This window comes from Gymnoscopelus braueri (genome assembly GCF_963280865.1).
Source record: "Gymnoscopelus braueri genome assembly, chromosome: 7".
Lineage (NCBI taxonomy): Eukaryota > Metazoa > Chordata > Actinopteri > Myctophiformes > Myctophidae > Gymnoscopelus > Gymnoscopelus braueri.
In genome coordinates, this window is record NC_137608.1 from 22,546,953 (window position 1) to 22,574,629 (window position 27,677).

Genomic DNA, 27,677 nt, shown 5'->3' on the forward strand with positions numbered 1-27,677 from the left:
ACAATTCTGCATCATGAATCAATACTTTGCTGGAATTTGGCAATGGGGAACAGTGAATACCCAGTTAATATATAGGCTACTTACACAATAGATACAGTAACATGACCTCTCAAAACATTTAAGTGGATAAAAACATTTTTTTTAAAATACTAGTTACAAAGAATGTCCCATGTATCGATAGAACACTGGAATGTTTGTAATGTTTTGCATTGTGCATGGTATTCTGTTAAACAGTCTCCTTTTCTCAAGATCTAACATAGTAATACCAAACATCTAGGGATAGGCAATTTATTTGTATTATATCGATATCGTGACAAGATCATCTGGGATTTTGAATGTTGTTATAATGTAAATGGCATGGTTCTTTAAAAGGCTATATGGTTCCACAAAGAACCATCTCCTACATAAGAACCATTTTATTTAGTGAATGGTTCTTCATGTTCCTTGTGGTTCTACAGAAACTGTTTTTGGTCAAACTTAAGTTCTTTGTGGAACCAGAAATGTTTACTAGCATTCAATCATTCATTCATTTAGTGTAGAGGGGAAAAGGGATGGGATAGTTCTTTAAAGAACCTCTCTGGAGAACCAGTTTTGGTTCAAGTTAGCACCTTTATTTTTCTGTGTGTAGTTATAGGCATTACTGATGATTGTGTTAATTCTTTATGAGAGCACAAGTAGCTATTGTCACAGTATCGTCACAACATCGATATTGAGGTATTTGGTCAAAAATATGGTAAATGTAAATAATTTGTCTATATCGCTCGCATTTGTTCACAGAGCCAGTGCAACATCATAGGGAGTTCTAGTATCTATTATCCACTGATGAGATTGTGCTTTTGCAAATACAGTACGACGAACCATTGCCCTTGAAAGGACAGAAATCCACTTACACAGTAAAATCGTCAATGCAACTCTGAGTGTGCAAATGTAACCATATGGACCCGTATTAACACTCAGGATTGTATATTCTAAACAACAAACAAGTGAACTCATTGATTCCTCAGCTAGTCCATGTCCTCAAAAGCAGGTAAGAAGTCAGCAATGGTGTCTACCACATAGTCAGGTACAAAGCTCTGGTTGGTGGAGTGCTGGCTGTCCTTGTAACCCTGAGCTTCCTTCATCTGAGACACACCTGTGAGCGTGAGCATGGTGTCCAGGCCGCAGTTAGCTCCAAACAGCATGTCAGTCTCCAGACGGTCCCCCACCATCAGGCATTGGGCTGGGTCAACCCCTTTGAACTGACTGGAGATGCACTCAAACATGAAGCGGCTGGGTTTGCCAATCACTGTGGCCTTGCGGCCAGTAGCCACCTCCAAGGCTGCAGCGAGGCTTCCACAACCTGTCAGGCAGGAGAGGAGGGAGGCAGTGGGGTTAATAGCTTGCCTTGAAGCTGTCTTTCCTGAGGTCATTTAAGAAGTCTATAATTTTTACACTTTTGTACTTCTTACATTTTTTTTTACATTGTGTGTTTACTGTGTGTGTGTGTGTGTCTGTCTGTCTGTCTGTCTGTCTGTCTGTCTGTCTGTCTGTCTGTCTGTCTGTCTGTCTGTGTGTGTGTGTGTGTGTCTGTGTCTGTGTGTGTGTGTGTGTGTGTGTGTGTGTGTGTGTGTGAGAGTGAGTGAGTGAGTGAGTGAGTGAGTGAGTGTGTCAAATTTAACAGATTAATAATTAATTAATCTTGAATCACCATTCATAACTATGCCCAAAACATACCCATTTTCTTTATTTGTATGTAAGGTAGCCTACACAGTACACAGCCTTTGTGTATCAAAATGTGCAATATAACAAAAAATTGCATATAGTTACTTTTGACTAAACTGGGGAGGGCACAGAGAGAGAAGGGGCAAGAGAGAGAGAGAGAGAGAGAGAGAGAGAGAGAGAGAGAGAGAGAGAGAGAGAGAGAGAGAGAGAGAGAGAGAGAGAAGGAGAGATCACCATACCAGGTACTATTCTTCCATCTCTCCGTGGGTGCCATGGGTCACTGTCGGTGGCCAGAAATAAACAATTTGGATCCTTCAAATAGCACGAAGCTTTGGCTAATTTGAGAAACGTCAATTTATCATCATATCCAACTATGACTGCCTTTACACCAGGCGTTAACGCGCACTTGTCGATGGTGTCGTCGGGTGAGTCCATTTCATCTGTCAGAGCGACCCCCGCGTCCCGCAGCTCTTTGAGGAGACCCTCGCACCCGATAGCGAACACATGGCCTTGCACCTTGGCCACGTCTCTTAGATAAAGTGCGGAGCAATAAGAGGAGCTGAAGATCTGCGCTTGCGTGACATCAGTGAATCCCAGTCGGTAGAACTTGTGAAGATACTTCTCCCGTGGCTTAGTGGGATTATTAGTGACAAAAAATACATTTTTCCCGTGCCTAATCAATGAATTGACAACCTTGGGCGCGCCCGTTATTGCATGTTCTCCGTCCCATATTACCCCGTCACAGTCGAAAAGGAAAACATTTTTTGTCTCCAGCAAATTTCTAATCTGAGAGCCTCGAATTTTCCGACATGCTTTGAAGCCAAAGACACGTGCCATCTCGTTGAACCGTAGGGCTACGTCACCTGTTGACCGTCTGCCTTTCTGAAAACATGCACATGCTGTCAGTTTAACACAAGAGACAGCAACATGCAATTCAATGTCACACGGACTACATAAGTGTTGACGTTTTAGCCACACCCATTTAGTCAATGGTGACCAATGACATTGTTGTGTAGTGCTCTAACCAATCAAGAGGAACGCAACCGACAATGCTCTGAGCTCCACGAACTGTGACAGTAGCTGAGTGCAGCCTATACTGTACAAGAAAGACAGACAAGGCTATATATATCCTACAACAAACGATGTAGCCGATTAATTAGCTTCTGATTTGGCCTAGACTGCAATAAAATTGTAAAAAAGCTGGCCTGATGTCTGAAAACATTTCCCCTGGCCTCTGGGCATATTTTCTCTATCTATTTTATGTAATGCAAAAGTCCACGATTGCCAATAATGCCATAGTATTGAAATGATATGAAGTTGGGATAGTTTTTCTCTAGATAGACTAGACTAGAGTACCTCAGTACCACATTGAATGCAAGAATTATAGGCTATTGTTACATCAATGGCGTCCATTTTGAGACTGCGTCGCTGTCCATGGTGCTACAGAGTAGACATGGGGTAGGGATCTTATCTCATCTATCCACGAGTTTCCAGTGTGGAGTGTCCCATGAGGCCTTGAGTGAATTAAGGCTTAAGGGCATCACTTCCTGTTGTAAGTCGTATGTCAGTCATCCAGCTCATTTGAGTGATCCGTGTCAGTCAATAATAATGTGGGAACACAACCTGAGAGGATTCAAAAAGGGTCACATCAGTCTACTCACCCTACAAGATATCACTCCACACAGCTGATTCAGAAATGAATGATCCATTCTCTTGACACTTGCTCTTGGCAGCCTCTCATGTCCTGTGTTTCATTCTTACTGTAGCAAACCCAAGCCAGATAATGGTGAAGCATACTGATGTTTCCAGAAGTTTTTATTTATGCTCAGCCTTAGACCTTGTTTGAACATAAAATTGTTTTCCCTTCCTTCAGTTGTGAAACACCTTTTTACTGGACACCATAAGAACTATAGGACAGATAAATGACATAAAATGAGCTCTTACAACATACACAACATAAAAATGAGGTCATACAAACATAACATACAAAATGGGTCTTTACAACACACACAAACACATGCCTCAGTTAGCCTATCTACCATACATGTGAATTATTATCTAAATGTTTACATTTGCATGGGAGATTACATGGTGCTTGGTCGACTATATGCAAGATTTCTGGTCTGTGTGTGTACAAACCTTACAAACAGGGAAGAAACACACTCCCTATACCCAAATTATTTTTGCAATATAATGACTTATCTTTTACTATTCCCGAATCACACTCCAGTAAAATATTCTTATCTGTGAAGATGATATTGACTCCTGTGATGTTTATTGTCTTATGGGAAGACCACAGTGAGTTTCTCAATGATCTTATCAGCAGTGAGCAAAAATAAGTGTTTAATTACAAAATGATTACCCTGATTGTGCGATATAATGCTTCAAATGAGACTGAAAATGTAAATCAAGATACATTTAAAATAAAAAGTACAACTATATTTATACTGTGGAAGACACAAACTTTGGATGAGGACACGGAGTGAAGATTAAGGTTTAAGGTTAAAGGATTGCATTTAAGGTTTCAATCTGTGACTGTGTGCAAATATGTACATCAGGGTTTTCATGGGAAAAAAATATAAATCAGTGCAGAATATTCCATCATAATAAATAGTATATTACCTCATTGACTTTGTTTGAATTCCAAAAAAGGTACTTTTGGAGTAAGAGGGCTCCCAAAGTGCACATGTCCATTGGGAACAGGTGATGTGATATCTGATGGTTGTATGAGAATACGCTAGGCCTAGAAAACCAAGGTATAGAGACATAAACAGAGAAACAGAGATACACAAATGTTGACCCCTGAATGTATCTGCTAAGTAGGCCTATATGGTAGCCTATCATTTTAATATGATATTTGGTTGTCCCTGGAGGTCACATAAAACCTGGAATGATTAGGCGTAGTGGCCTACTGCAGTTTCCCTGCATGGGTCAAATCACATACTGTATTAACCAATCTGGGAACCCATTCAGTAAAAAAAGAACAACAAAATTAGCTGAATCTGTCTTGAGAGATTACAAATTGACTGGATTAGCTACAATGGGAATGCGTTGGGACCGGGTCTATTGTAATTAATGTCATAGATTATTCTTAAGTTTACCATTCATATTATGTATAGGCCTGTGTTTTGTGGCAAAACCATGAGCGATAAATAGGGCATAGCATGAGGGTCCGAAAGGGTGGGCACCACCAAGGAAGAGTGGGCATCTCTAAATTAAAGTTACATTGGATTTTTTTTCCCAAAATGTTAAAATAAATGAATATTTTCAAAAATATTTTCTTATATTTAGTTAACTAATACATGATTAACATGATTAAACATTCGACAACTAAGGTCTAATATTTCTACAATTGCTACAAATTGCTACAAAACCTATCAAGTTAAATAGAAGGATAAAATCCTTCTATTTAAAGGAGAATTTTGGACTAAAGTTTTCTTACCTTTTCTATGACGTTATGATATCTTAGGATGAATGGTACAGTAGAAAATTTTCATAACTCCACCCCTGAGCTGCCACAGCTTAAAAGGTGCGCGGATAGGCCTTAGGTTAGATCACATATTTTAATAGCTTTTTTTTTTTTTTTTTTGTGAGATCTGACGTTCATAGTGACAGAACACTATGCAACCAAAAAAAAAAAAAAAAAAACAGAAGTCTCGCTAGACGAGATTGAAATCTTGAGATTTCAATCTCGTCTAGCGAGACTTCTGTTTTTTTTTTTGTTTTTTTTGGGACAGTGTTCTGTCACTATGAACGTCAGATCTCACCAAAAAAATATTTTAAAAAAGCTATGTACATCGTAGCTAAAAAGCTACGATGTACCGTGCATGTTCACATCATGTACACTTTACATTACTTAAGACCATATGTCAATTTCTTTTTATTTATTTTTACATTTTGGACAAAATAGCCAATTTTACATCGAGGTGCCCAGATGTCTGGGCCATCCAGTTGGTGTGTCGCTGAATACTGCACTAACAAAATATTGTCAGCAGGTGGCAGTGCTTGTCGCATTACAGTTGATAATTTTAATGTAGGTCGTCCATGGCGTATTTTAAATACGTTATTATGTGTGATTCATCGTATCAAGCTTAATATCTGACATAAAACAACACGGCACAAATAAAAACTAAACATCAGTGTGAGAATATAACGGGGGCGTACATCACGCCCCGCCCTGTTCCAGTAATCCTATCCCGTTCTGGAACAACTGGGGTGCAAGACTGAACACAGTGGGACAACAGGGTCGCGACCAGCCGTCTACGCACTTCAACATTTTAACCGTGTCGAGTTGATTAATCGAATATAACAACATAAGTTGTGCTTGAAAGGATATCTATCAACGCCAGTGAGGGGTTATAGAAAGGTAAATATTAAACGTAATATTATGATCTTAATATAGTCGCACTTGCTGGCTAGCAGTACTTTTGAAAACACTGACACTGCTCTGTGTTTGTGTAACGTTATGGTGGGCTGCCTGCAGCTAACTGTTTAGCCACAGTCTCACTGGACATGGCCTGGAACTTACATTTTCCTCATAAATCTAATTTATTAAGCCGTTTTATTTGTGTGGATGTGTTACGGATTGTAAAACAAAACAAGGACCTGTGTGTTGTCCGTGTGTGGCCAAAGTGACTGGATGTGAATAGTTATCAACACAGTAGGCTACCCTCCATCATGTTATCCAGTTGCTAATGCTAGGATGTGAGTCCTGTTGTTGTTGTTGTTATTTATTTGATTGATTGATTGATTGAGTATTTTATTGACAAAAATAAACATAATACGTGTAGTGTCAACAAAAGGATATGATGTTTTAGCATAGTATTGTATATTTGTCTGTCATTAAATGTTTAGAGGAATTGAATACAGACAGGACCCCAATGGAAACAAGCGTGTTGTCTTGGGTTTAATCCCAATAGCAGACCTTGTATAGAACTGTACTTTAATGTGCTTTTTTTTTTGGCAAACTGTTAATAAAGTATTCAATCAATCAATCAATCAAAACCTTTAACACAAAAAGCTCGAGAGCTTATTTCGGTTGTGTTCCATGTTGTAGTCCAATTTGCTTTGGATTGTCTATGTATTTACAACATATCTGTAACCAGAGACACATTTATTGTCCAGAAATAGTCACAGCAGAATATTAGATGATCTATCTGTTGTGTGTAGTTCATGTCCACACAGGTGAAATAGGGCCACATCACATCTGACACAAGTGGGTTATTCTCTTAATCTCTTGTTTCCAAACTTGAGTGATAAAATATAGCTCGGATGTGTGTTTAAAATGACACAACCATGTTATTTTTGCACTTGGATGTGAGTAAATATATTGACTTCTATGATAGTTCTTGTTCAAGGCTTTGCTTGGTCAGCGATAGCTTCTGCAAACAGGACCATGGAGGAGAGGCACTCCTGCAATTTTGACATTCTGCAGCTTTAGGAAAACAGATAGTGTTTGGTTGGCTGGTTCCTGTTGCTAATGTCAATACACTATAATTTATGAACAGATTTTTACCAACATAGAAAACGGGAAGCAAAATATAAACATAATCTAATTGGCCATTTGATCAGTAAGTATCTGTAAAACTAACCTTTTCAGAAATGACCATAAATAGACCCATCCCAATGTTATTTTTAGTAATTATTATAGTAATTCATGTACAATACATTTATGACTAGTGATGATAACATAATGATAATGATAATGTTTTATTAGTAAAAGGAAGGCAAATAAATTGATCGTTACTGAAATTAACAACCCCAAAAAGCAATGCAAAATAATTCCAACATGTAGACTAATGACAAGTCAAAATTATTAGTTTCCACTGTCCATGAATGTAGAGGAAACACTATGGCTCTAAGTCGGACATAAATAACTCACTACCTGACATAACAAAGACAACCCTGCCTTTGTATTTTCTTTATGACCAGTCAACTTGCTTCCTTCTACAAGACATCAGACTAGTCTGTATATTGTTTCAATGCACTTTATTATTATTTTTAGACTGGCATACATCAGGGAGCCTAGGTAGATGGTGTATTTGTATTGTGACTAATTTCCTTGCCTCTTATATACATTAGGAAATGTTATTTTAAACAGAAAGATTGTGTCCTTTACAAGGGAGGGAAGGAAACACGACTTGGTTGAGACATCCAGTGCCAAAACCTACATTCAGTAAGACTGAATGTCCTTTTATCCCCTGCTGCTGGGGCACTAATATTACACACACACACACACACACACACACACACACACACACACACACACACACACACACACACACACACACACACACACACACACACACACACACACACACACACACACACACACACACACACACACACACACACACACACACACACACAAATCAACTCTTTCATTTCCTTTCCTCTAGCTTCCCCCCTAACAGCATCCGGTCTCTTTCTGGCCCGATTCAAAGGTCAAGGATAATTAGTAGGCTACTCTCAGATGCACTTTCAAAATGTCACCACACAGAGTGGAGCCACTAGCTCTGGTGGGCAGAGACTGACAGCCTAATGACACATTTGCCCGGCATAGTTTTAGGGTGGGAACACAAGTTTGGGACTGGACTTTGGCCCAGCTAGGCCATCCTACACACACAATTCTTGTGAAGAGGGGTTCTTCAGTAATCGATCTTTTTGAAACTTTGGTTTGGATAGTAATTAGTAACATAGTGGTTATTGTTTGGTTACTTGAGCATGCTGCAGCTGTGCATTCAGGGAGTGCTTGCGTAGTATGCAAAAAGCTGTGAGGTTAATGGTGTAATCCTTTTCTGTTTCCGTATACTTGACAGCTGAGTGAGCTTAAATAATATCCAACATAGGTTGTCTGTGCTGTCAACAAAGTAAAAACAAAAATGAGCTTGCATATTAGCAGCAATTGGTAGCAAACTACATTGGAATTTTATTAAGAGCATAGTAATGAACATGTGCAATACAACGTCATGATATAACAATTGGACCCATGAGCTGTAGTGTTTGTGCTGTCATTGTTGTTGTGGTAAAACCAAAGTAATTTTGGTTTTGGTTTAAAATCTGTCCTTGTCTTTCATCCCACTGATTTCTGCTGCAGGTTGTAGGACTAGTGTTACTACTTTATAAATAAAACACGTTTGTTTGACATGATTTCGCTCTGCATTTCAATTCAGTCTCATGTTCCCAGCACACGTAATAGCTAAAGTCAGACTCATTGTTGTGTTGAGTGAATTGCTAAACTAGTAGGATTAAGAGTGCTTGTGCTTGCCTGTGTGTGGGCATGCGTGTGTACATGTGTGCGTGCGTGTGAGTATGTGTTTTTTAAAGCCACGTATACTGTAGTTAAAAAAGAGCCTCCTACTTAAAATAGGATAGTAGTGCAAAATGTCCCATACTCAAACAGAACAGAGGCAAAGTTCAGGGTTGAAAGAACAGACAAATTGACAAGTGAAAAAGTTAGGCCCTGTGAGGCTGGCAGCCCAAATTTAGCCCAAATCTGATTTGTGGCCTATCCAGATTGGAGTTGCATTGTTTTTATGCAGTTCAAACAGCATAAAACTGCATTAAAACAGAATTTTACAAATCTGATTTGAATCACATTCCTTAGCCTTGTTGAGACTGCATCAAAACAATCCGACTCCAATCTGGATAGGAAATCAGATTTGGGCTGGATTTGGGCTGCTGGTCTGAACAGGGCCTAGTAGACTAATCCATCCTGTTCTTAGCTCAAATACAGTGGGCCTAATAATACATTACAGCCAACAGGTGTTGTAGGTTTGTGTGTGCGCAGTATTTCTTTATGTTTACGTGTGTGCGTGTGCGGCGTACGCGAGAGAGTGTATGAGTGTGTGTGTGTCGCCTTTCTGATTTAACAGTTTGTGGTCACATTTCTTATTGCTGGAGCTAAGAAGCATTGATTGTGTGTGTGTGTGTGTGTGTGTGTGTGTGTGTGTGTGTGTGTGTGTGTGTGTGTGTGTGTGTGTGTGTGTGTGTGTGTGTGTGTGTGTGTGTGTGTGTGTGTGTGTGTGTGTGTGTGTGTGTGTGTGTGTGTGTGTGTGTGTGTGTGTGTGTGTGTGTGTTATTGCTGGAGCTAAGAAGCATTGATAGATTGTGTGTGTGTGTCCATCTGCGGCTATCAGTTTCTTGGTTAGATTTCCCAGAATCGTTCTGTTTTTTCCGCTTCCCCTAAGCACTCTATGGATTTGTTTGATTCTATCAGAGCTCAGATGGCAATTGGTAATGGTTGATGATGGATACCTTTTCAGCTTGGGAGACAAAATTAGCTGTATATTCTCCCTGGGATACTCGCTGCTTAAAAGATATTCCCACTCTTTTCAATTGTTATATTCTGGACCCACTATAAGTTCATAAAAGATATTGTAGTGTTACATTGATTCAACACAGTTAGCCCCCATGGCTTGAAAATTAACCTCACTAAATCTGCTAATCAGTTAACCAACAAACAAAAACCAGAACAGTGAAAGTAAAGTTTGCATTGTTATATTTTTGTTCAGTGCTCAAATAAGAACTAGCCTACTTTTAAACTATAGCTACAACTTGATACTTTTGAGTTTTAGCAGGAGTCAGCCCAAGTCCAATCCCTGCCTCCCACTTCTACAACATAATTTATTAGAAAAATTGCGGGGATAGTAATTTGGAATGAAATAATGAGCCAGCAGAGAGATAAAGCGCCTCAGCCTTGAGCCTTTATACTTAACACAAACAGAGATAAGCTAACAAGCAGAGGACTGGAGACTGTCTGTTTTTGGCTTTTTTTCTGATGTGGGCTGGTTTGTGCAGCCTGAGGGGCAATGCAAGGTCACGGCTATATGCCTTGTGAAGCTCATTCTCAGTGTGCAGGTATTTTTCAGCTGAAGAATCACCCTCCTGTCTAGAATCTTTTGAGAGAGTAGGCTAGTTCAGGGGTTAGCAAACATTTTCCATGCCAAGGACCCCCAAAATAGCCATAGGCTCTGGCTGCGGTCCCCGTATTGTGAAATGGCCTTAAAAAAGCCTGGATCTGCAAGCTCACAATGTGTCACTCCCATCGGGATGTGCCACCATCTGGCACAATCGTCTTATGAATTTAATTAAATTTTAAATGTATATATACTGTATAATGATGATGTTGATAATGATCCAATTGCCCACCTGGCACCCCTCCCTGGGGGTCCACTCTTTGAAAATCTGTGGGCTTGTGATTGTCACTGGCTACTGCAACAGTAACCAAACTTTGTCCATACTGTAGTTGGAATGTAGTTGTATGTGATTGTCTGTTGCCATGGTCTACTCTGTACAACACATTCTATAGAGGAGATAATGTTGTAGTAGAGACAGATAAGCAAATAAATATGAACAAAGAAGGGATGCACCGAATATTCGGCCACCGAAACATATCGGCCGAAAATAGTTTAAAAAATGCATTTTCGGCTTTCGGCCGAAAGGGTTTTAACGCCGAAAAAATATCACGAAAGAGACCGAAACAATGCTATTTTCAAAAAATCGTGGAATAAAATGTGGAATATTATTATTGTATAATTATATAAATGTTTACATTTTACAATCTTTCAGCAGTCAGTCTGGAATTAAAATCAAAATTGCTGAATACATGTTTTATGGACCCATAATAGTGATTATTATTTAAGTTAAGTTTTGCCATAATCATGTCTTTTGCCATAATCAGGTAGCTGATCAACATTGGTTAACAAATAAATTCATTATATATATGTATATATATTTATCATACAAAGGCCAGGAGATAGAGACATGGTTTCTCCTTTGTTGCTGTGACTGATAAAATCACATACAATCTGTTGGAATCTTAAAGTCAATAAATGAAACTGTAGGCTGTTAAACCATGCAGCACAAGCACAAGCAGTTGCAGAGTGATTTCTGTAATGGGTTGGGGTTAGTTGGGTGTGTGTGTGTGTGTGTGTGTCTGTGTGTTGTTTTAGAGAGGTCTTTCAGGTTTTGCTTTCGCTAATGCATTTCACTAAATTGTGTGTGTTTGTGTGTGTGTGAATTGTTCCATGAAACTTTTCTAAGCCTGTCCAAGCATCTCTCAAGGGATGGTGGTCGGACTAACTGCAACATGTGTGCGCACTGCGCGCACACATTAAATCATTTATTTATGTCCACATAAGAGATACAATACAAGGACACAAATATTTACAAGGTGCTGTAAAAAGCCTTCATTGACAACAACATCTGGTGTATTAGCAGAGAGATGTGCAAAGATCTCAGGATTTTCAGTACAGAGTTGAAACATGTTTAGATATGTCCCTTATGAGATCAGCTATTCTGTCGTGGTGTGCTATATAAAGCCCTTTATAACCAGGCATTGCAGCCATTCAGAGTGTGTGACATGGTCTCAGTAACAAGCCCTGTGGTGTGATGCAAACAATGAGGTACATGGGAGGTACACACACACACACACACACACACACACACACACACACACACACACACACACACACACACACACACACACACACACACACACACACACACACACACACACACACACACACACACAGAGTGGTGTTGGCTACTACGCTTCATTTAGTCTTGCAACATTTCTTGTTGGATTTTTCATTCTGTGACATTTGTTTTATTTGTTTGTGCAGAAGGTCTACCTCTTTGGTGAGAACAACAAACACAAACGTCTTCATGGTTTGGCCACACATTCCTCACCAGCTTGTTCTAGAACACAATTTGTTTATTGGGACAGAGTCAGCCTACTTTCTGCAGCATGCCTATCTGTAACTGTTTGCAGGTTCTGTGTTCTGTCTCAATGTCAACAGTCAGAAGTTATATTGCACAATCACACAACCCATATTTCTGCCTTGTTTGTCTGTATATACTGTCTGGAAATAATGGGTCCTACTGGCAAATTGTTTAACTTTGTTATCAGTTTGTATGGTTACACAAATTACTAATACTAATACTTTGGGCCCTATTAGATGATCTATTGTGCAGGGTACAAAACACAGGGGGAAATTGCATTGGGGGTGTTTCCCCTCCCATTTTGCTAGTTTATTATTTATTGTATTTATTTATTTTGTTATCTGGACGCAAAGTCAGGCACATGGCGCAAAGCAGGGTTGTATTTAGACTCTGAATTAGTCTGGGTCTGCTTTGGGCATAACAAATTGGACCAATCAGTGTAGTCTCCATTCAGTTTGTTGCGCCTTAGTCATAACGCATTACTATTTAAATGATGGATTTAGCAAGTTGGAGGAGACGCAAACACATTTCTGCTAAGGAAATGTGTATTTGACCATCTATCTCTAAATAATAAGTCAATATTTGTCCATCACTTGCGCTGGTAGTTAAGACCAACTAAAAGCTGGTCTAAGCGCAAAATGCTTTTTGACTCTTCTCTCTGTGTGTAGATAGAAATGCACCAGACCACACCTAATTTTTAAGACCAATAACTAGCACTAGATTGGCAAAGAATCTATCTCGACAACGTGGGCCTGGGTATAAAATGTACAACTGTGTTGGTTGGAAAATAGCGATAATAATTTAGTTGCATTGCACCCAGTGTCGAACTGTGCCGGGCGGAAGATAGGGTTGTTTTTAGGTTGTTTTTTTTATTTTATCTTATTGCCATATAACACTGGGTTTTGTATTGTTTGTCTCTAACTGCATACTCATACTGATTTAATTTTTTCCTTTGGATCAAACTACCTTAGTAGTTAATTGATACTAAATTAAAGGAGCATGCCAGTCTATTTTTTACTTCCAGCCATTAGCAGAGATGTTAATGTTGCTGATGTTGCCAATGGTCAATGTAACACAGTCCTTTGAAAGCCCTTTCTTCATGACCCACCTTTGCAGCTGTATAATCTCTGTTTGCTTGCTTAGAGCCTGGCTTGTCATAGTTAAGTAACAAGAGCATGCCTTCAATAAGAAGTCATGTGTCCATTTTAGCCCCTCCAAGATTCAGAAGGTTGCCAATTTCTTCATCAGAGTCACTAACCACTTAATGTTAGAAGGCAAAAAAGGAATTTGATAATAAGGGTGTGCCTTCAGTTACTGCCTTGCCCCTATTTGTGCTGGTAAAAAAAAGGCTTTTCATTTGCAGGGCAAGGCAACTTCACCCTTGAAAGAGATCTATTTTCCTGTTTTGACTCTTGTGGAGTTGATGTGACTTTTTATGCCATGGGTTATTTGCTATAAAATACTTCAAGAAGATGATTCAGGCCTCAGTGGAAGAGTGGAAAATTAATATGATTTCAAGCCGTTTTGAGAACAGATTCCTTACTTCCTTTATTAGTTTTTTTATCTTAAGTTTTATTTTCTTTGACAGTTACATTGTAACAATTCAGGCATTTAGCAGATACTCTTATCTTACAAAGTGCAAGGTTGGAGTTGCTCTGTCTGAGAGCAGCTGATACAATGTTACAATTGAGACATTTTACAAAGAAAAGACAACTATACATAAAGAAATGTGTTGGACAGGAAACAGGGCGAGAGAGATGGTGAGAGACATGCAGTAAAGATCGTCGGGAACGGAATTCAAACAGGCTACATTAGAGCCTAGGTGCTAGGAGCGTGTTCTCTGAACAGCTCCACAGAACACTTAATCTTCTACTCTAGATTATTCACATGGCTTTATTGTGAAAGTGACATTTTGATTAATTTGCCGGGTCCTAAGGGAGTGATTTCCTAGGTAACAAGTTAATATTGTGCCGTTAGGTCATGTTCAGCTCAGATTAGTAGTATGCCTGTGAATTCATACAAAGGCCCAATCATCCTATTAGTTGATCCTTTTTAAATAGTGTTACTGACTTCACAAGACATTTGCTTTTAAACTTTTCATTAGAATTGTCACAAACACTATTCACTCTCCCAGTGCTCAACTCGAATAACTCCCATCTGTATTTCTATCAGAGGAGGTGAACTCACTTATCCATAGGGTCTTTAAATCAAAACATATTTAGCCGGCAGCTTCTGAGGTAAGTTATAGGCCTATCACTTGAGGCTTGTATTTGTCTGCAAATAACATAACAAAATGAATGTCAAAGACAGCCTTTTTCTTGTCATATAATGCTGATACAATGCTGCTAATGGGAAAATGTCTTGTGATTTGCTGTGATACAGTACATGCAGAAGCCCAGTGTACCAAATCCTCATTACGAGGCACACGTTAAGCTATTTAGACCTGAGGCCGATTCTAAAAACGCCTTCTAAAGTTTTCTGATAAACTTCAGATTTTAATTCAAAAATTGCTATATATACTGTATAGCAACAGCTAATGTTACACAAAGGTGTTCCTGGATTGAAAGGTATAACAATCCAATCAACCAATCAAATGTATACAGGTCAGCCCCACGGGTAGTGAGCAATAAAACAAGACAAACGGGACTAAACTAACCTAAAAAAATTATAATCAACCACTAAAGCACGTTGCTTCATTTTCAGTCCACAATAATACATTAAAAAAAAATCAATTTTAGGTGTCCATCCATATACTGTATAAGTGTAGTCATGTCCATGTAAGGGGAAGGTTTGTGTGTGTGTGTAAGTGTGTGTGCGGGTGCCCATCTCCATCTGTCGTCTTTCAAGGTCCATGTCGTCGTAGCAACGTATAGGTAACAACGTATAGGTGTTCCAGGATCCTCGAGGGATGAAACAAGAGATTATTTAGTCAGGTGTTATATGAGCTAGCTCCCTTTTCTGTTAGAGTAATTGATCAAATGTGTATCTCCCTGGCTATGTCTATCAAACCACGGAGGGAAAATACATGATGTAATTTTCCTTCTCACTGAGCATAATAATATAGTCAGATTATACAATGCAAGCAGTGTCAGAGTCCTAATGCATAATGTCATCACAGTATCACAAATGATCCTGACCATGACGCTGAGTGAGCAGAAGCATTACAGCAATCCATCAATTTGATTAAATCGCTGAAAAGAATATGCCTTCAGTGAGTTCAGATTTAGGCATGAAGTCAACAGTGAGTAGCTCTGCAATAATGCAATTGTTTGTTCTTTCCTAAAATAAATAGAATATCTGGATGGGACATATTCTTAGCCTGGAATCCAGACTGATTTGCTCGGAAAAAGAAGTCTGCTGAACGGAGCGAATCAGTCTGGATTCCAGGCTAGCATACTCTGTCAAAATGACTTTGTCCGTCATTGGCTTTCAAATCTACTACACTGGCTTCTGGACAAAAAAACACAAAATCTTCTAAATGACAGATTGTTTTGTGGGTGTTGTCATTTATGAGCAGTTGAATAGTAACAATGTCACATTGTTTTAGACTTCAAGACAGTCAGCATAGCCAGTGTGATTGAAACCACTTTCAATTAGTCACTTTTGTTGATTAAGTCTTGACTCTAAATTTAGAAAATGTATTAAATTAAGTCGTTTTCTCTCTCTCTCTCTCTCTCTCTCTCTCTCTCTCTCTCTCTCTCTCTCTCTCTCTCTCTCTCTCTCTCTCTCTCCCCCCCCCCCCTTCCTTCCTTCCTTCTCTTTCATGCTGTCTTTTTCCACAGGAGCCTCTCTGTCTGTGTCTTGTCTCTCAGGATGTCTAGGCTGCTGTCTCCTCAGTAGGACCTACAAATACTCATCTCAACAGGCTGACCACCATGCCTCGCCTGTGTTTCAGTGCGAAGCCACTGCCTAATCCTTGTCCTTGGTGGCTGCTCTTTGTCCTCCTGGGCCTTTCTGCCTTGCAAGCCCACACCAAAGATGGTAAGAAACCCGTTTATCCCTTTTTAATTGAATTGCCTGGACAATGGAAGCATTCAAACATCGGAACTGATTTATGTAGCCTAATGAAAATAGAAGTGACTGTCTTGAAATAAATAAAATGCTTTAATTGAGTTACTATATAGTTGCAGTTAGTCATCTAGAAGAGCCATTGTATCATTGTCAGTGTAACGTTTTTGTACAACTTGACCTACTACAACCACAGCCATTCTACTCAGATTTCATGTGATTGAGAATAAAGCATTTTAATTCACAGTCCTGCTGCTAGCTTTTGTTGTAGTCCTGCCTACACTAGCTGTCCTGTCATGTGTCCTAAACCTCTAGCCAGAGATGGAAAGAATCTGCCTCTCTCTGTGATCCCCTAAGGCACAAGGAAAGGAATTTCCCAGTAATTCTCCACACACTGGCTCATTTTGTCCTTCTAATAATAGGCCCCAGGGTATTGAATTGTATGTTGTGCCCTGTTCTGCCTTGTCAGTTGAGTTGTGTAAGATTTTATTTTGTGTAAGACATTATTTTGTGTAATATATCATTGTGTGTGTGTGTGCGTGTGTGTGTGTGTGTGTGTGTGTGTGTGTGTGTGTGTGTGTGTGTGTGTGTGTGTGTGTGTGTGTGTGTGTGTGTGTGTGTGTGTGTGTGTGTGTGTGTGTGTGTGTGTGTGTGTGTGTGTGTGTGTGTGTGTGTGTGCGTGTGCAGCACCTACTGTACCTCAGCAGGTGAGCCTGTCAGCCAACCTGCAGTCACAACAGCTGTCTGTGTCCTGGCTGGGAGGAGCAGTCTCAACCTTTGACCTCATCATTCTAAGAACTGAACTCAATGAAACCATCTTCTATGTAAGAGTTTCAATTTCTTAGGTTTATTTTTGTTTATCCCTTATTTTTTCAAGTTTGTGTTATTGATGTGAATTCTGTTTGAGATTGTATACGGTTGCGAAGAAGACCTAATTAAGCTTTATATTTCGCTGTGAAGTCTTGATTGAATTTACAGACTGTTTCTCTATTTGGGGCTAAATGACCTACTGTAGATCGTATTTGAAAGAGAGGAGAAGACAGCCCACCCACCAAATACGATATTTATATTTTGTTATAAAGAGAGAAATAAGTTCATTTTTACCTTCTTATATTTGAGCGACATGGCATGGTGTTTTGGTAACATAGAGGGGGTGACGATGATTGGTGCATTTAAAGTTTCCTGTTTCCCAGCATTTTGGCCTGATCTAGAATGTTCATATCCCAGAGTTATGTTATTATATTGTTTTCATTAACCTGATCCAGTGTGTACAATAGATCTGCCTTTACAGTGTTGCTAGGTAAATAGGTCATGCGATTTATACAAATATAAAAGCCATTTCCATTCACATTAGTTGAAGCTTGTCATCTGAATTAAAAGCTACTTGTTAATTCCCTTTTTACCTACTTCATAAAGGGCAATTTATCATGTGAAAAGCATGTCAACCTATTATATCTCTGTATAATTTCCACATTCCATGTGTAATACATGCTTCTAATCTAGCAGGTAGTGGACCTCATAGGACTGAAATGAAATTAAACGTTTACTTATTTTTTATTAGAGCACCCCATTTTCAGTTCAATTCAGAAGTCTGTTAGAAAGCCATAGTAATCTCTGAGCCAGAAATGTTTGCATAAGAGAATACTTTTTTATTGAAAAGTTCTTTCCTTACTGAGTGTGATGTGTGTAAACTGTAGGACACTGTGTCTGTGGGACTGGATGAGGGGAGCGGTCGGTGTCAGTGGAACTGGACCTCACTAGAACCCCTGGAGTGTACCTCTCTGTCGGTCCGTCTCCGCTCCAGGGACGGAGAGACCACCAGCGAATGGAGCGACACTCAGATACTGCAAGGTCCGCGGGTCGCTCATTTACCTGTATCACAATGATCAAGGCCAATGGACGCCAAATAAACGAGGCAGATCTTAGATTGATGGGGGATTTAATGTCAGTGACACAAGTCAGACCTATGAGTCATTAGAGATCAACTGAGTGTGCCTCATAAGATAAATGTAGTCAAATCAGTTCTCATTTCATTTCTTTCTCTCCTCACTGTGTAAATTTGGATGTTCACCTGTTACCATCTCTTCCCCTTTGTCTCATCCGCTAACTCCCTTCTTCCTATGAAAATATGAAACCATCTCTGCTTCTAATCACCCCTCTCTTCCTTCTTCTTCCCCCTCAACAGGGAAGGATCTCCCCAGCAACACAAAGTCCCAGATGTACCCTCAGGACCGTGTCGTGCTCGTGGGAAGCAACAGCACCTTCTGTTGCATTGTAGGAGAGGGGATGAGCTTCGGCAACCTCCGCTACAAATCCACCGCCATGAATGCGACGCGACTGAGCAGGCGGAGCTATGCCAGCACCAGCACCAGTCAGGGACCCTCCGGCACCTCAGGAACCAACGTCTTCTGTCTTAACAGTGGCAGGAGAATACTGACCGGAACAGTCGTGTTTGTCGGATGTAAGATGGATGGATGGATGGATGGATGGATGAAAGCATGAAAAGAAAGTATGTGTGTGTGTGGTGGTGAGGGGGGGGGGCGATTGGTATGTTTGGTATGTCCATTCTTGTGGAATATTTTTTTTAAATAAGACTGCGTCTCTGTATTGAATTCCCCCATCATTAGATCCACCTCTGCCCCAGGACTTGGTGTGTGAAACCCAAGACTTGACCTCAGCAGTTTGCCAGTGGAACAGGGGACGAGAAACCCACCTGTACGGCAAAACTAAAATGACGTACTATAAACTGAACGGAAGGTAATACAACATGTGCACACACACATAACTAGATGTCAAAACCTATGCTACTTTAGAAATACACACACAATCCCTCATGATAAGATTCAGGTGTCTGTACGGCTGACACTATTTTCTTAACGATCAATTACTTTTTGCATTAATTGATTAATCGAGAAGTGTTTTTAAAATACATATATATATCTTATATATCAATGAATCGACAAGAAAAAAGTCTAATCGATAGCTCACAACGCGTCACATAGCTCACAACACGTTACATTGCGTGTGATTGTAGGACTGCTAGTAGCAAAGAAGAAATAAATATTATTGATGATGTTTGCCTCTGCCATTCAAAAACAACTGTAAGGACTGGCTGCCTGGAGTTGAGAGGGTTTTATGGAATAATAAAAAATGCTTACCATAAGTACACACTTTTTGGCTCTCTGAGTATCCTGTAAATATTGATGCCTGCTGGCTGGCTGACTGCCAGTTCTCTAACGGGAATTGTGCTGGCATTTGCCAGAACAGAGTGTGTCTGTTGAGTGGGCAGTTTTAAAATGGATGAAATTATTAAATTGTTGGGAAACGCAATAGTTTTTATTTTAAGTTTATGGTGTATTTAATTATTATTTGTTATCCTCATAGGAGCTGCACTGTACCTGTAGCCAACCAGCAGGAGTTGATAGAATGCATGGACCAGGACCCGTGGGTTGGCAACTGGACCTTGCTGGCAGAGAACCCGCTGGGCCAGTATCATCTGACAGACTCTGCTGAGCTCAGCCACAGAGGTAAGTTAGAAGCTCTTAACTTTCCCTACCTATCATGGAGGTATAGACAGAACAAAGATCATTTCACACTTAATTATATGATGACAATTTTCTAAAGCTATGAGAGTGCCTCATGGTGGAGTCCTGGTTGGGCACCCATGGAAAACTACGGATCATCATTCCCCACAAGTTTCATCTGACCATCCGTTCTTGATTTTGGCCAAAAAGAATTCACATGCTTCCATGACGCAAAGGCTGACCTTTCTGCCTTCTCTGAATTTCTGCCATGTCACTAGTTGACTGAGCTGCACATCGCGCACTGACACACCCACCTGGAAACTTCTCCTGACCTGTGTCTCTTGTCAAGAAGAAGGAAATAAACGCAGGAATTTTCATTTATAGCTACAGGAACAGGGAACAGGGAAATCTTTTTTTTAAGTAACGTATTCATTATTTGATGTAATAAGTAACTCAGTACTTCAATTGTAAAGCTGGCTCCAGACCAATCCAAATCGGCCCGACTTTGGGCCGATTTGGCTTCGGGAAGCGTCGGCCAGTCGGTTAGGGGTCCGTCGGGGGGTCCGTCGGGACCTTTTCGGCCGACCCAGAGCCGACCGAACATGTTCAGCTTTTTAGCCGACTGGCAGAGCAGTGGCAGTGACAACAAAGGGCTGTCGGTGTTGCCAGATTATGTGAGAGAAACAAGCGACCATGTCTATGAAAACCTACATTCACTGTTTCTCGTTGTTGCTCCCAGAGAGAGAGAGAGATTGATTGATTTGACCTACTTTCGCGCAGTTTTGGTGTGCAACACAACCCTCGTTTAAGTGAATTGCTTTCACCTGCTGCTGCTGTGTGGAGCGCAGTGGTGGAAAAAGTACTCAAATGTTTTACTTAAGTAAAAGTATCAATACTGCAATGTAGAAGTACTTGAGTAAAAGTACAAAAGTATTGGTATCAAAATGTACTTAAAGTACCAAAAGTAAAAGTACTCAAATGTTTGAAAATAGCAGATCTACAAGCTCACAACGCGTCGCTTCGCGACGTGTTGTGAGCTTGTAGATCGGCTATTTTCAAATAGCCTAGGTATAAAATAGAGCTAAAGTGGTTACTGTATGTTTTATAATGTAATAATTTATATCTGCAAAGTAACTAATAACTAAAGTTTTCAAATAATTGTAGTGGTGTAAAAGTAGAATATTTTCCTCAGAGATGTATGGAGTAGAAGTAAAAGTACTGAAAATTAGAAATACTCCAGTAAAGTAAAAAATCCTCAAAAGTGTACTTAAGTACAGTACTTGAGTAAATGTACTTAGTTACTTTACATCACTGGCGGAGTGTGCGCTACAGGGCATATCTCCGCCAAGCCAGGGTGACCTACCCAGGCTCATGAAATTCATATGCAGGCATAGTAGCCAATTAGAATGAAATCTGCAAAAACGGACTCATATACTGATACAGAACCATATATTGGCTATATATTATGGCTGTCGGGTGGAAATCTTGTATGTTCCTTTTTTATTATTATTTAAAAACAATAAAAAATCGTGAAAAAAAAAAAAGCTGTAATTATTAATAATTAAGAAATACTATATTTTAAAGAGTGAAAAATCAACTAAAGTCATTATTAGTGCAAGTTCATTAACATTTCATTTGAATGAAAATTAATTGTGGGTAAAATACATTATGTGAATCTAATGTGATTAATGTGACCCCTACTTCAGTCAGTGAAGTCCAGGGCTGAATGTGACATATTGAGACCTATATAACTAAATATTGGTCATTTGCCAACACATTATTTTGTGAAATAAACGGGTTATATTTCACAGATAGTTATACTATTCTTATAATATATTAAAATACAATGATCCTTAACCTTCAAGTTAAATGCATTATTTCCGTGGACTTAAAAATCATTTTTGGACTTAAAAATCATTATTATTTTTTTGGATGGCCTTCCTGCCCTGGCAGGAAGACCGGGCAGGGCCTTTCCAAAAAATTACAACACCAAAGGCCAAGTGGCCTTGCCCCTAAAATGACGAAATTCCAGGCTTGAATGCAATAGATGTACTCTGAGTCTGTTACAAGTAAAAGTCCAGAATTCAACATTTACTTGAGTAAAAGTACTAAAGTATTGGTATAAAAATGTACTTAAAGTACCAAAAGTAAAAGTACAAAAATGTTTGAAAATAGCAGATCTACAAGCTCAGAACGCGTGCATCGCAACACGTTGTGAGCTTGTAGATCTGCTATTTTCAAATAGCTTATAGGTATAAAATAGGGCAAAAGAGGTTAATGTATGTTTCATAATGATTTATATCTGCAAAGTAACTAGTAACTAAACATTTCAAATAATTGTTGTGGAGTACAAGTATAGACAATTGGAAATACTCCAGTAAAGTAAAAGTACCTCAAAATTATACTTAAGTACAGTACTTGAGTAAATGTACTAGTTACTTTACACCACTGCACGTCAGTGAAGAAAAAACGCTGGGAACATCCCTAAGTGGCTTTGCAGGGAAACAAGCCCAAAGTCGCTTATAATAAGCAGACCTGGCAACGCTGGCACGCTAAAAGTCAAATTAGCACATGAATGGCCAGTCGGCTGACAGACTTAAATGGTAACTTTTGCCAACCGAATACCAGTCTGTTGCAGTCTGGAGTAGTCTGCAATAGTCTGGACGAGTCTGTTTGGTGCGGAGTTGCCTTAAGACAAATTACTGTTAGTGTTAGTTTCTGTGCTCAGTATGTGTACAGTGTTTGACAGCACGTGTGAATGTGAGTAGGTGACCAAAATCACACGAATGAAGTGACACGAAAAATGTCTTCGCCTCCTGTGTGAACGCACCTTTAGAGAGCTTGTTCCCTTCTGAAGACCATTATGTTGAGATCCTAATAGAGCACCGAAGTCTGACGTAATTTACACATCCTACCTGGTTCGCGGTTTTCCACCCCCGTTCTGAATCCCCATAGACGTCTTTAATATCGCGTCAAATAAGAACTGTGTTCCAAAAATAAACAAATGATCCCGGCGGTTTGACTCTTATGGATATGAAGCATCAACTGACAGTGAGAAAACGATAATGTTACTTCCGCCGAATTAGTAAAATTTTCGCCAGAAACAGACTGTATCAAATATAAGTGAATGACTATCATAAACGATACAGAACCTCCTCCCTGACAATATCGCCGAGACAGTTTGTTTATGTTTGGACCACGATTCTTATATGAGACGTTTCTAAGATGACCCAATGTTATTCTCCATAGAGAAATTACTTTACGAACCAGGGGATGAACGAGTGACGTCAGGACTTCTGTACTCCATAACATTGCAGATTACAGTAGTTATTCCTCCCTTTATAATTGGTTGTTCTATCTCTCTATCCCCCAGTGCATCCTGTGGCACCAGGTAGCCTGAACCCTGTCATCCATGCCTGGAACGCCACAGTGCAGTGGCAGTGGAAGTACAAGAGCTATGATTCTCTGGCTCTTCTCTGTGAGGTAGATCTCACCTCCAACTGGCATTCTACAACGGTAAGTTGTGTGTGTGTATGTGTGTGTGTGTGTGTGTGTGTGTTCCAGTTATTTCCATGTGTGTATTTATAATTAGGTGCCCATAGCATGTGTTTTTTGGTTTAGTGGCTTGGTTAGTGTGTGCATAGTAAATTCTGTAGAGCAGCGCAGCTTATATAGAAGGTTTTGTCATCCCAAAAATACCTCTTGCCCGTTGCACCAGGAGAAGAAATGGTAGCAGCAAAGTTCCTCCAGCCACGCTATTTCTCTGAATGCGAATGATCATTCTGGTCATTTTTTTCTGTAGCATCAGTGTGATGTGTAGTAATGCATGCAATGTAATCTGATGCTTCATTTATACTTGGATCTTCTATTTTCGGTGTGCGACACCAGTGCGCAACCAAGTATAAATCAGGCTTGATTTTTGTGTCCAGCGTACCTTCCCTGGTGTGGGTCTGCGGTCAGTCGTTCTGCTAGACCTGCATCCAGATGAGGATTACACTGTCAAGGTTCGCTGTGGAGCCCAGCAGAACTTCTGGAAGTGGGGAGACTGGAGCGTCCCAATTGCCTTCAGAACCAAAATTGACAGTAAGGAACCATTCTTTCTGGGTTTATATGCAACACATGAAAAAATATATAATCACATTTTAACTCATTGAGTGCCAGAATTGCCAGAATTATTTCTATATTATGTTGTCCCAGTGCCAGAGTTTTTTTCAAAGTAAAAAAAAAGTGCTTAGGAAGCGAGATACAGCCTTTTTCAGTTATACGTTAAATAAGGAGTGGATGGAGCTGCAAATCTTCAGATAATGATATCTTGGGTTCTGAACATGTCTTTCAAACCATAGCGGTAAAAACACGTGAAACACGTTAATGGCACTCAACGAGTTAATATGGGGATGGATTTAGATAAACTGGCCTTTCTTAACTGATTCACTGCCAATCACGTAGATTTACGCGAACCTATTTAAAGCCGCCACGTGCCAGTCGCGTAGATCTACGTGAACTACGTTTTCTTTTTCCAATTTGACCCAAAGACCAAGGAGATATGATTTTTCGAAGATCTAGACTCCTATCCACTTCCTTGTTAACTTAAAACTTAAAAATTCTGTATCTCGGCTCCTGAGTACTTATTTTTTTTCAATGAAAAATCTCTGGCACTGGCTAAAAAAATATGAAAATACCTCTGGCAGTTAATGGGTTGAGCTGTCATCTCTCAAAAAACCTAAAGTCTGAGTGCCACAGTTCCATTTCCACCTTGATAGTGATAATTGGTTATTACTGTTATACCGTATATCCTGATTTGTTTCTTTAACCACTTAAACCACCTTTACTTAATAAACTTGACCTGAGTTGGCTCTGTACTTGTTGGATGGTGATATCTCCACAACATACAGCTTTACATATACAGTAGCTCACACTGATCCTGAACAATAAATTATCTGAAATCACCATGTGCTTTTCAGTGATTTCTGCTTTACTGATGCTTATTTATTTCCAACAGAAGTGTTTAATGTCAGACAGTAATAGCCGATCAACCGTTGGTAACGACTGTCTCTTTGTCCTATCAGTTCCCCAGACTCTTGATGTGTGGGTATGGATGGCCAGCGACAACACTGGACGGGTCATCTGGAAAGTGAGTATTAATTTGTTTTGACTGCCTTGTTTCAGTGTGTCCACAATAGAAGCTATTGGTCAGTCTACTAATACTCTCTCTCCTGCCTTCTCCCTCCTCATTCTTCTCCTTCACTCAATTCTTCTCCTACTTTAACTCTGCCCGCTCTTGCCTCTCACATCTTCTATAGCCCCTGACACCAAGAGAAAGCCACGGCCAGATCACAGGCTATGAGTTGACACTGTGGAGCCCAGAAGAGAACGTACAGAAGCATACAGAAACGCTGCCTCAGACAGCCTTTGATGTTCCCATCAACCTAACGCATCTCTCTGGCACCGGCACGGTCATAGCCACTATCACAGCCAAGAACGGAGCAGGGATGTCGCCACCTGCAAGTGTAGTTATACCTCTGCGTACGATGGGTAAGTGGGAAGTCCTAGAGGAAACACAGTGTCTAAAATGACATACCAACATCTCTCTCGTTCTGCCCTTGACTTTTGACATTCAAACTGAAACGCAATCAATCAATCTTGATAAATAACAAACAAACACACACCCAGATTACAATACCCCGTCATACTTTGCAGCGAGCAGGGTAATAAATGCAACATAAAATCAGTGGTGTAAAGTAACTAAGTACATTTACTCAAGTACTGTACTTAAATAATTTTTTTAGGTACTTTTATTTTTTTTATTTTTTTTACAAAATATGTTCTCAGTACAACTCTGTTTCTCTTCCAGACATGGAGGCTTCTGCTGCGCCTGTGGCTGTCTACGCAGAGGAAGGTTTCCACCTGTCCTGGCAGAGCGATGCCAACGCCAGCTGTGGTTACGTGGTTGAGTGGCAGGATGCTTTTTGCCCTGCACATGACTGCCCTGTGGAGTGGACCAAGGTTCCCTCCGAAAGCACCTATGTCTCCATACAGTCAGGTACACCAGGCTATATAGATGTCCTGCTATCCCAACCCCTTCACAGTTCCATTAGAGAAGAAACAACACCTCCAGTGTTAGCATTATGTGTGCCATGCTTTACCATAACGTGCTGTGTTTTGTCACTAGCGTACTGCATGATTTAACTGTATTGTTACTTATCTTTAAACTTGATGATGAAACTTTATTACTACTGCACATGCCTGACTGAAAGTCAAGAACAAGAACCCCTCTTGTTTCTTTTTTCTTCATACATTCATTAGTTGATAAATATAATCAAAAATTAACAATTTTGTTGTTGTTTTTTTATTGTTGTTTTTTGTGTACGTTTAGCATCATGTTTTGTGTACATACTTTACACACATTTCTCACTGGACACAGTGGGGGTGGGGTTGTATATGAATAGACTCATGATTATATCTGTCTGTGCCATCAGGTATCTTCCAGCCAGGAGTGAGGTACAACTTTTCCCTCTACATGTGTTCATCTGATCGCACAGAGCTGCTGCAGCGCTGGCAGGGATACATGCAGGAGCTGGGTAAGATGGAGATTAAATCAGCTCTGCCTGTAGAATTCTCTCGACATTGTCTTTTAAGGAGGAAGATTGATGCCAGAAATAATAATAATGAGCTTAAATTGCTGTGGAAAGGAACTTTTAATATAAATGACCCCAAACCCCCCACCCGCCCCCGTTTCCCTCATGTCTCCCACAGTTCCCTCCAGTGCTGTCCCCCACCTATTAACCAATCAGCAGGACCCTAACATCGAGCTGACCTGGGACGAGATTCCATTGGTCAGCCGAAGGGGATTCTTGCTGGGTTACCACATTTACCTCAACAACGGCTCCCAGCTCACACTGCTAGGTAAATGTTATGGGTGATTTATTCTTAGTTGCGCACCGGTGTAGTGCACCGACAATATCCGATCTACAAGCACACAGCGTGTCACACCTGTTTTCAGTGTGTGACACGGCATGTGACCAAGTATAACTCAGGCTTTATGAAACCGAATTCAATCTCTGTATTCACCTGGGCTATTTTTTACAAATAACATGCCGTATTTAACAATTTTCTTCTTCATTGTTGTATTTCTTTCCCCCTTGTACAAAACGTATTATGTGCAGAATCACTGGCTTACACATAAAGTCACATCATCCCAAAACGTGTACATTACAAATACATTTTACACAGACATAACCTACTGTATTACTCACTCCCTCACTCTCCCCCTCTCTCTAGCCAACCTGTCAGACCCTAACAGCAGGAGTTACACAATAAAGGGTCTCCCTGGTGGTTCCTATAAGTTCACTGTCAAGGCCTACACCTCTGCAGGCGAGGACACCGGAGCCACAGCCTCCATCTCTCTGGAGCCATACAGTATGTACCTTCTAAATCAGTGGTTCCAAAACAATGGGTCAGACCCACTTTTGGGTCACCGATAACATTTTATGCGTTGCGACCTGCAAGTTATTTTCTCCTTCCTCCTCTAAAGTTTCCTACAATTTGTTTAAAATTATTATTTAAAAAGATTTTTAATTGTTCTAAACAAACAAATGTTTTGAGCTTGTAGAGGAGCTTTTCACAATTTTTTGTCATTTAAAAAAAAATATTCACCTATAATGACATGCCCAAAATAGGGATTCCAGAAATCTAAACAAATGTAATAATTTCCATCAAAAC

General features: G+C 39.9%; 2 protein-coding genes across 3 annotated transcripts in view; one reads left to right on the forward strand and one right to left on the reverse strand.

The window, feature by feature from the left end:
• Positions 1–1,004: 1,004 nt before the first annotated feature.
• Positions 1,005–2,538, reverse strand: LOC308089341 (chronophin-like; the record flags this gene model as incomplete). The annotated part of the gene is made up of 2 exons (XM_080434012.1): positions 1,005–1,339; positions 1,941–2,538. The coding sequence occupies 2 exons, from the start codon at positions 2,536–2,538 to the stop codon at positions 1,005–1,007; spliced, it is 933 nt and encodes a 310-aa protein (XP_080290138.1).
• Positions 2,539–5,932: 3,394 nt separating this feature from the next.
• lifra (LIF receptor subunit alpha a) overlaps positions 5,933–27,677 on the forward strand; it is a 28,556-nt gene continuing 6,811 nt past the window's right edge. Inside the window, exons 1-15 of one of the 2 annotated variants that reach the window (XM_080432856.1) lie at positions 5,933–6,067; positions 16,209–16,407; positions 17,122–17,258; positions 18,132–18,285; positions 18,620–18,895; positions 19,062–19,191; positions 19,819–19,961; positions 23,332–23,474; positions 23,888–24,041; positions 25,025–25,089; positions 25,259–25,490; positions 25,810–25,998; positions 26,435–26,536; positions 26,712–26,861; positions 27,237–27,374. In XM_080432856.1, coding sequence (XP_080288982.1) covers positions 16,302–16,407; positions 17,122–17,258; positions 18,132–18,285; positions 18,620–18,895; positions 19,062–19,191; positions 19,819–19,961; positions 23,332–23,474; positions 23,888–24,041; positions 25,025–25,089; positions 25,259–25,490; positions 25,810–25,998; positions 26,435–26,536; positions 26,712–26,861; positions 27,237–27,374 — 2,119 coding nt within the window. In that variant the 5' untranslated portion in view covers positions 5,933–6,067; positions 16,209–16,301. The remainder of the gene's footprint in view (positions 6,068–16,208; positions 16,408–17,121; positions 17,259–18,131; positions 18,286–18,619; positions 18,896–19,061; positions 19,192–19,818; positions 19,962–23,331; positions 23,475–23,887; positions 24,042–25,024; positions 25,090–25,258; positions 25,491–25,809; positions 25,999–26,434; positions 26,537–26,711; positions 26,862–27,236; positions 27,375–27,677) is intronic. The other variant, XM_080432857.1, reaches the window with a different exon arrangement.